The sequence below is a fragment of the Lynx rufus genome, unplaced genomic scaffold (assembly GCF_022079265.1).
Source record: "Lynx rufus isolate CCGP_SWC_20201006 ecotype Redwood Valley unplaced genomic scaffold, mLynRuf1.p SCAF_7, whole genome shotgun sequence".
NCBI lineage: Eukaryota > Metazoa > Chordata > Mammalia > Carnivora > Felidae > Lynx > Lynx rufus.
The window spans coordinates 77,601,714-77,611,927 of record NW_025814889.1 but is presented as its reverse complement, the minus strand read 5'-3'; the positions used below and the strand labels follow the sequence as shown (position 1 = coordinate 77,611,927).

Genomic DNA, 10,214 nt, shown 5'->3' with positions numbered 1-10,214 from the left:
AGATAAAAATAGTCCCCAGAATATTCGTGTTGGGGAACCTAAAACCCTAAAGTATACAGAAAGTAGTTTCAAGCATTCATCTGTTTTTAACAAGAAAGCCTTGGCTTTCGGGTGGGTCAGGGAACACAGAAATTTTCAAAAATTATGGTAACGTTTACTTTTCTAAATTGGGTGATGGATACAGGGAGTGTTCTGTTGATTCATTATTTGTGATCCTCTATATAAATATATCTCTTCCATATTTAGCTTTCTTGAGGTGGAATTGACATACAATAAACCATATAAAGTGTACAGTCTGGTAAGTTCTGACCTAGGTACATACCTGTGACACCATCACTTTAGTCATCACCCCCGAAAGTTTCCTCTTGCCCCTTTGTGATCCTTCCCTCCTGCCCTCCCCATCCCAAGGCAACCACTCATCAGTTTTTTGTCACTAGAGACGAGTTATGCATTTCCTAGAATTTTGTGTAATTGGAATCAGGCATAATGTGCTTTTTTGTCTGACTTCTTTTACTCAGCATAATTATTTTGAAAGTCAGCAACATTGTTGCATGAATCCATTGATTTTGTCCCTTAGTAGTATTCCATTGTATGGATGTATAACAGTTTGTTTATCTGTTCACCTACTGATGGACATTTGGGTTGTTTTTGACTGTTACAGATTGAGCTAATGTGAGTATCAGCATACAGGTCTTTGTATGGACAAAAGCTTTCATTTCTCTTGGATAAATTTTTAGGAGTAGGATATATGGGTCACACGGTAGGCAAATATTTCACTTTTTTTTTTTTTTGCAAATATTTTTTTTTAAGAAACTGCCAAACTGTTTTCCGTAGTGGTATACCATTTTATATTCCCACTGTAAGGGTACGAGAGATTTAGCTGTTTCACATCCTGACCAATACTTGGTGTAATTGTCTTTTTTTATTCTAGCCATTTTAAAAGGTCTGTAGTAGTCTCCCCTTGTACTTATAATTAGCATTTCCCTGATGATTAATGATGTTGAGCATCTTTTAATGGACCTATTTGCCATTTGTGGTCTTATTTGGTAAGGTCTCTGTTCAGATCTTTTACTCACTTTTAAATTGGGTTATTTTCTGGGGCGCCTGGGTGGCTCAGTTGGTTAAGTATCCGACTTCGGCTCAGGTCATGATCTTACGGTCCGTGAGTTCGAGCCCCGCGTCGGGCTCTGTGCTGACAGCTCAGAGCCTGGAGCCTGTTTCAGATTCTGTGTCTCCCTCTCTCTCTGCCCCTTCCCCATTCATGCTCTGTCTCCCTCTGTCTCAAAAATAAATAAAACATTAAAAAAAATTTTTTTAATTGGGTTGTTTTCTTATTGAAGATGGAGAATTCTTTGTATATTCTCAGTATGTCATTTATCAAATGGGTGACTTTTTCCTAGTCTGTGACCGGTCTTTTTATTCTCTTAATGGTGTCACCATCTTGCCCCCTCTCCCCTGCTCCCCCTGCCTCTGCCAACCACCAATCTGTTCTCTGTATCTGTGTGTTTGTTATTACTTTTTTCTTTTTTGTGGGGTGATTTTGTTTTTTTGTTTTTTGGTTACACAGATGAGTGCAATCATATGGTATTTGTCTGTGACTGGCTTATTTTGCTGAGAATAAACCCGTCAAGGTCCATCCATGTTGTCTTAGCTGTGCCTTTTATTTTGATAAAGTCCAATTTATACATATTTTTCATTTAAAATTTTTTTTAATGTTTGTTTATTTTTAAGAGAGAGACAGCGTGAGCAGGGGAGGGGCAGAGGGACAGAGAGAGACACAGGATCTGAAGCAGGCTGCAGGCTCGTAGCTTTCAGCACAGAGCCCAACACGGGGCTCGAACTCACACACCGTAATATCATGACCTGAGCCGAAGTCGGACAGTTAACTGACGGAGCCACCCAGGCGCGCCACATTTTTTCTTTTTTTTAATGTTTATTTATTTATTTTGAGAGAGAGAGAGCGTGCGCATGCATGAATGGGAAGAGTAGCAGAAAGAGAATCCCAAACAGGTTCTGCACTGTCAGCACTGAGCCCCACACAGGGCTCAGTCTCACAAACTGTGAGATCATGACCTGAGCCAAAATCAAGAGTTGGATGCTTAACAAACTGAAGCCCCCAGGCGCCCCTACATTTTTTTTTCATGATCCCTGATTTTTTTCCTAAGAAACCCTCACCTAGTCTATGGTTGTAAAGAGTTTCTCTTATATGTTCTTTCTACATCTTTTGAGGTTTTAGATTTTATATCTAGGTCTATGATTCAATTAAAGTTTTTTTTTTAATGTATGATATTTAAGGTAAAGGACAAGGTTAACTTTTTCCAGTTTTATTAAAATATAATTGACAGAACCTTGTAAGTTTAGATAGCATGAATGTTAATATTTTTTCCATATGGATATCTAGTTACTCTAGCACAATTTGTTGAAAAACTATCCTTTCTTCAGTCGAATTATTTTGGCAACTTTGTTCAAAATATATTGGTCATCTATACGTGTGGGTCTATTTCTGGGAATTCTGCTTTATTGTCTCTCTATCCATCCATATGCCAGGATCACACTGCTTGGATTACTGTAGCTTTATAGAAAATCTTGAAATCAAGTAGTTTAAGCTTTCTGACTCTGTTCTTCTTTCTCAAAATTGCTTTGACTCTTTTTTTTTTTTAATTTTTTTTTCAACGTTTATTTATTTCTGGGACAGAGAGAGACAGAGCATGAACGGGGGAGGGGCAGAGAGAGAGGGAGACACAGAATCGGAAACAGGCTCCAGGCTCCGAGCCATCAGCCCAGAGCCTGACGCGGGGCTCGAACTCACGGACCGTGAGATCGTGACCTGGCTGAAGTCGGACGCCCAACCGACTGTGCCACCCAGGCGCCCCTGCTTTGACTCTTTAGGTCTTTTGCGTCTTTATATAAAATTTAGAAATTTTAAAATTGTAGAAATATACATATTGTAAATTTTTAATGGAAAATGTAATTTCTTTAGGAAATTTGGGACTGTTCAGATTTTCTAGTTCTTTCTGTGTCTGTTTTGGTAAAGTGTCTTTCAGAAATTTGCCACCTATAAAGTCCAAGTTGTTGAATTTATTGGTATAGAGTCGGCCACAATGTTCTCTTATAATCCTTTTAATATCTGTAGGATCTATAGAAATGATACTGATATTTTGTGTCTTTTTTTTTTTGGTGAATTTAGCTAGAGGGCTTTTTTAATTGAAGGATACTTGATATACATAATATAATATTCTATTACTTTCAGGTGTACAACACGGCCATTCAATACTTATATGCATTACAAAATGCTGACCACCATAAATGTGGTTAGTTACTGTCCATCACCATTCAAAATTATTATAATATTATTGACTCTGTTCCCTACACTGTACTTTAATATCACTGTATACTTCATATCCGTACTTTATTGCAGTTCAATTTGTACCTCTTAATCCCCTTCACCTATTTTGCCCATCCCCTGATGCCCCTCCCCTCTGGCAACTACCGTTTGTTCTCTGTATTTATGAATCTCTTTCTGTTTTATTTGTTCATTTGTTTTTTTTGTTTTTGTTTTTTTAATTTTTGAGAGAGTGTCTTAGCTGTGTCTTTTATTTTGATAAAGTCCAATTTATACATTTTTTCATTAAAAAATTTTTTTTTAATGTTTGTTTATTTTTAAGAGAGAGAGACAGCGTGAGCAGGGGAGGTGGCAGAGAGAGAGGGAGACACAGAATATGAAGCAGGCTCCAGGCTCTGAGCTGTCAGCACAAAGTCTGATTCGGGCTTAAACTCACCGACTGTGAGAGCATGACCTGAGCTGAAGTCAGATGCTTAACCAACTGAGCCACCCAGGCGCCCCTATTTTTTATTTTTTTGAGAGAGACAGAGACAGCACGAGTGAAGGAGGGGCAGAGAGGGAGGGAGGGAGAGAGAATCCCAAGCAGGCTCTGCTCCATGAGCACAGAGCCCAACGCAGGCCTTGAACTCATGAAAGCATGAAATCATGACCTGAGCCGAAGTTGGATGCTTAACCGACTGAGCCACCGAGGTGCCCCTGTTTTGTTTTCTGGATTCCACACGTGAGCGAGATCATACAGTATTTGTCTTTTTCTGTATGACTTATTTCACTTAGCATTATACCCTCTGGGTCCTTCCATGTTGTTGCAAATGGCAAGATTTCACTCTTTTTTATGGCTACATAATATTCCATACTATGACTTCATTAGCCATTCATCTGTTGATGGACACTTAGGCTGATTCCATATCTTGGCTGTTGTATATAATGCTGTAGGGAACATAGGGGTGTCTCTATGTGTTCAAATTAGTGTTTTCATTTTCTTTGGGTAAATACCCAGTAGTGGAACTGCTGGATTGTATGGTGTTTGTATTTTTAATTTTTTGAGGCAACTCCACAGCGTTTTCCATAGGGGTTGCGTCACTTTACATTTCCACCAATAGTGCGTGAGGGTTTGACATTAGCCATTCTGACAGGTAGGAAGTGATACCTCCTGGTGGTTTTGATTTGCATTTCCCTGGTGATTAGTGATGTTGAGCATCTTTTCATGTGTCTGTTGGCCATTGTATGTCTTCCTTGGAAAAATGTCTGGACAGGTCCTCTAGCCATTTTTAAGTCAGATTGTAGGTTTGTTTTGTTTTGTTTTGTTTTTGGTGTTGCATTGTATGAGTTCTTTATATGTTTTGGATATTTACCCCTTATTGGATATATGATTTACAAATATCTTCTCCCATTCAGTAGGTTGCCTTTTTATTTTGTTGAAGGTTTCTTTTACTCTGTGGAACCTTTTCGTTTGATGTAGTTCCAATTATTTATTTTTGGTTTTGTTGCCCTTGCCTGAGGAGACAGATCCAAAAAAAAATATATTGCTAAGAACAATGTCCAAGAGATTACTGCCTCTGTTTTCTTTTAGGATCTTTGATTTCAAGTCTTGCATTTAGGTCTTTTTTTTTTTTTAATTTTTTTTTAACGTTTATTTATTTTTGAGACAGAGAGAGACAGAGCATGAACGGGGGAGGGGCAGAGAGAGAGGGAGACACAGAACCAGAAGCAGACTCCAGGCTTTGAGCCATCAGCCCAGAGCCCGACGTGGGGCTCAAACTCACGGACCGCAAGATCATGACCTGAGCTGAAGTCGGACGCTTAACCGACTGAGCCACCCAGGCGCCCCGCATTTAGGTCTTTAATCCACTTTGAGTTTCTTTTTCTTTTTTTTTTTAAGTTTTTTTTAAGTTTATTTATTTGACAGAGAGAGAGCTTGAGAGAGAGAGAGAGAGAGAGAGCAGGAGAGGGGCAGAGAGAGAATCCCAAGCAGGCTCCACACTGTCAGCACAGAGCCTGGCACAGGGCTGAATCTCTCGAACTGTGAGATCATGACCTGAGCTGAAATCAAGAGCCAGTCGCCCAATCGACTGAGCCACCCGGGCGCCCCGAGGTTATCTTTCTGTGTGGTGTGTGAAAATGTTCCAATATCATTCTTTGCATTTTTTGCATGTATGCATTCTTTTTCATACGTTTTCCTAACACCATTTATTGAAGAGACTGTCTATTCCCCCCATGGTATATTCTTTTTTCTTTTTATGTTTATTTTTGAGACAGAGAAAGAGAGATAGAGCATGAGTAGGGGAGGGGCAGAGAGAGAGGGAGACACAGAATCTGAAGCAGGCTCCACGCTCTGCTCTGTCAGAACAGAGCCCGATGCGGGGCTTGAACCCAAGACCCGTGAGATCTCAACCTTAGCTGAAGTCGGATGCTTAACTGACTGAGCCACCCAGGTGCCCCTCCCCCATGGTATTTTCTCGCCTCTTTTGTTTTAGATTAATAACCATATACATGTGGGTTTATTTCTGGGCATTCTATTCTGTTCTATTGGTTTATGTGTCTGTTTTTGTTCTATTACCATACCATTTTGACTACTATAGTTTTGTAGTATAGTTTGAAGTCTGGGAGTATGATACCTTCATCTTTGTTCTTTTTTCTCAAGATTGATTTGTTGATTCAGGGTGTTTTTTGGTTCCGTGCAAATTTTAGGGTTATTTGTTATAGTTCTGTGAAAATGCTATGTGCATTTTGATAGGGATTACCTTGGATCTATAGATTGCTTTGGATAGTATGGACATTTTACTCATATTAATTAATTAGTTCATGCCAATCCACAGCATGTTGTATCTTCCCATTTATTTGTACTGTTTTCAATTTCTTTCATCAGCGTTTTATAATTTTCAGAGCACGGGTCTTTGGCCTCCTTGGTTAAGTTTATTCCTAGGTATTTTATTGTTTGGGGCACAATTCTCAGTGTGATTGTTTTCTTAATTTCCCTTTCTGCTGCTTCATTTTAAGTGTATAACAGTGCAACAGATTTCTACATATTAATTTTATATTTTGCAGTTTTAGTGAGTTCAGTTATTCTAGTAGATTTTGGTGGAGTCTAGGTTTTTCTTTGTAACATGTCATGTCATCTGCAAATAGTGACAGTTTTACTTCTTCCTTACCAATTAGGATGCCTTTTCTTTTTCTTGTCTGATTACTGTAACTGGGCTTGAACCCACGAACGGTGCAATCATGACCTGAGCCGAAGTTGGATGCTCAACTGAGCCACCCAGGCAACCCTAAATGATTCTTTTTTATGTATTGTTGAATTCAGTTTGTTGATATTTTGTTGAGGGTTTTTGCACCTATAGTCTTTGTTTTAGAGCCTATTTTGTGGGGCACCTGGGTGTCTTGGTCATTTATGCGTCTGACTTTGGCTCAGGTCACGATCTTACAGTTTGTGAGTTCGAGCCCCACGTCGGGCTCTGTGCTGACAGCTCAGAGCTTGAAGCCTGCTTCGGATTCGGTGTCTCCCTCTCTCTCTGCCCCTCCCTTGCTCACGCTCTGTCTCTCTCTCTCAAAAAAATAAATAAACATTAAAATAAATTTTTAAGAAATAAAATAATGCCCATTTTGTCTGTTACAAGTATTACTACCTGGCCTTTTTCTCCCCTTCCATTTGCATGGTATATGTTTTCCAGCCCTTCACTTTCATTCTGCATGTGTCTTTAGGTCTGAAATTAGTCTCTTGTAAGCACCATATAGATGGGGGTTTTCTGTTTTGTTCGTTTCGTTTTGTTTTGTTGTCTTTATCCTTTCAGTCACTCTATGTCTTTTGATTGGAGCCTTGGGTCCATTTATATATAAAATAATTATTGATATGTATGTATTTATTGCCATTTTGTGACGTGTGTCAACTATACTCAAGTAAAAAAATAAAAATAAATCGCAGTGTATACTCTACTAGTCTCTTTTGGTGGAGAGAAGCATCATATACCTGAATTCCAGTTGCCTGAAATAAGTGAACTCAGTTGGGTAACAGATAAGAAATTGCTTGTTGTAGCTCCTGCCTGATTAGAAATACATACCTGAAGAGTAATTAAGGCATACTTTTTGTTAAAGCTTACTTCTTTATTTTGAGACAGAGAGAGAACACGGGGGAGGGGCAGAGAGAGAGGGAGAGAGAGAGAATCCCAAGCAAGGTCTGCACTGTCAGCACAGAGCCCAATCTCACAAACCACGAGATCGTGACCTGAGCCGAAATCAGGAGTCAGCTACTTACCCGGCTGAGCCACCCAGGCGCCCCAAGGCATACTTTTGAAGCGAACCGCAAGACCTGCCCCCCAGTGCTGTTGAATGTATTTTGGAAGAGTTACTTAATATTAACATTCAGGGCTATCAAGTGAATCTGAAAGGTACTCAGGTAGTATAAATAGGAAAAACCTAATACATTGTGCTGGTTGTTATACAAGCATTACCAACGAATTCCTCATAAGACCTTGCTCATGGAAATCTAGGGTCTCTTTTAACAAAGAACAGTCAATATCCCCTCAGTGTTGCTTACAAGCCTGTACAAATCACAGTCTTCTATCCCATGAGTCTTAAACCAACAATGATCCCTAAGCGAATTAATAAAAAGAAAACTCATCCTTCCTTTCAGTTTAAATCCTGAAATTAGGTTAAAGCAAAGCAAAACAACAGCAAAAACGAAACACTTGGTTTTAGCTTATTGAATGTAAAAACAAGGATGAGAAAATTAGTTCTCTTTTACAACATGGGTTCCCCAAATTCAAAGGAGATGTGAATTTATTAATCGTAGATACTGAGGCAACTTGTTCTTTTGCTTTAATAATTTATTTTATGTAAGTTTGTTCCAGTTTGGGTTCCCTCTTTTATCCAGCAAGGATTTTAGTCACCTCTCCTCACAGTTAATTCAGAGAGTCCAAGGAATACAAAATTGGAGCATGGGCTCCAAGAAAATAGGTTTAGAAGTAGGTAAGTGGCACCTGGGTGTCTCAGTTGGTTAAGTGTCCAACTCTTGATTTTGGCTCAGGTGATGATCTCAGGGTTTGCGAGATCAAGGCCCATGTCTGGCGGTGTGCTGACGGTGTGGAGCCTGCTTGGGATTGTCTCTCTGCCCCTCTCCCATGTTCTCTCCCCCCACCTCTCAAAATAAATAAGTAAACTTACAAGAAGAGAGAAGTAGATAAAGGGCTTTAAGAAAGTCACATGAGGGGCGCCTGGGTGGCTCAGTCGGTTGGGCATCCGACTTCGGCTCAGGTCACGATCTCGCAGTCTGTGAGTTCGAGCCCCGCGTCAGGCCCTGTGCTGACAGCTCAGAGCCTGGAGCCCGTTTCAGATTCTGTGTCTCCCTCTCTCTCTGCCCCTCCCCCATTCATGCTCTGTCTCTCTCTGTCTCAAAAATGAATAAACGTTAAAAAAAAATTTTTTTTAAAAGTCACATGATAAATTTTTAAATAAAAAGTAAATTATTTTGGGGGTGTCTGCACCATGGTTCTTTTTGGGCATAAGAAGGGGAGTATTAATATTTTAAAAATTATTTTCATTAGAATTTTACAAATAGGCAAATACTTTTTCTCCTCCAAGTGAGAACCAGAAACAGGATGGTAATTAAAAATATACACTATAGGGTCACCTGGGTGGCTCAGTCGGTTAAGCATCTGACCTCGGCTCAGGTCATGATCTCGTGGTTTGTGAGTTTGAGCCCCACATCAGGCTCTGGGCTGACAGCTCAGAGCCTGGGGCCTGCTTCGGATTCTGGGTCCCAGTCTCTCTGCCTCTCCCCCACTTGTGCTCAGTCTCTTTCTCTGTCTCTCAAAAGTAAATAAATGTTTAAAAAGTTCAAATATATATATATATATATATGCTGCATATCAAATTTTCGAGAAAATCTAACTTAAAAGGAAATGGTTTTGATTAATTTAAGAAAGAACAGCTTTCATTTTAATTATAAACTCTTTATTATTTGGCATTTGTATACAGAAAGCATATATTTAACTGAATATTCTATACACACTCTAGTGAAGTATTCCAAATACAAAATTATGATTATAAAGTTAAAAAAAATCAAAATACATCAAAGAGGCGTGTCAGTGCCAAATTTATGAAAACATATCTAATATGTCACAATCCTTTTGTTCCAAAAAACGTTCACATGAGAAGTGCAAAGCGGGCAATTACTTGCCAAAAGAATAAATGGGTTTCATTAGGTGGAACATGGAAAGGGACACGATGCAAGATAAAGATTCTTCAGAATTTCATTATGGGATTCCCAGTAAGACAACAGAAGCCGAGGCTATGAGGACCTGTCCAAGTAGAACATTTATGTTAAATATGCCTTTACTGCTTGCCGGGTAGAGGTGATCCGTCAGCCACTGTTGGTAGAAGGAGGGCCCACAATAGACACCAGGGAAATTTTTCCGACCACAGCCATATCCGTAACTGGTGATTCCCATTACAAAAAATCGTCTGTGTTCTGGTAAGTAGCACATTAATGGTCCACCACTATCACCCTATTAAAAAAGTCCCAAAATAGCGTTAGTTGCTTCTGGTAGTCTTTAAACAACAGGAACGCTTTAATAAATTAATCCCATTAATCAGACATTTATATAAATATAAATTGTCTTTAAAAAAATTTTTTAGGGGCCCCTGGGTGGCTCAGTCGGTTGAGTGTCCGGCTTCGGCTCAGGTCATGATCTCACGGTTCGTGGGTTCGAGCCCCGCCTCGGGCTCTGTGCTGACAGCTCGGAGCCTGGAACCTGCTTCGGATTCTGTGTCTCCCTCTCTCTCTGCCTTTCCCCCATTCACATGCTGTCTCTGTGTCTCTCAAAATTGAATAAACGTTAAAAAAAAATTAAAAATAAATAAATAAATTTTTTAATGT

The 10,214-nt window shown here is 39.5% G+C and overlaps 1 protein-coding gene across 5 annotated transcripts in view; it reads right to left on the bottom strand.

The window, feature by feature from the left end:
• Positions 1 to 9,308: 9,308 nt before the first annotated feature.
• LOC124502440 (cyclic AMP-dependent transcription factor ATF-1) overlaps positions 9,309 to 10,214 on the bottom strand; it is a 116,994-nt gene continuing 116,088 nt past the window's right edge. For 4 of the 5 annotated variants that reach the window (XM_047067105.1, XM_047067104.1, XM_047067102.1 and 1 more), the window contains one exon: positions 9,309 to 9,843. In XM_047067105.1, the coding sequence (XP_046923061.1) occupies positions 9,592 to 9,843 (252 nt within the window). In that variant the 3' untranslated portion in view covers positions 9,309 to 9,591. The remainder of the gene's footprint in view (positions 9,844 to 10,214) is intronic. The other variant, XM_047067103.1, reaches the window with a different exon arrangement.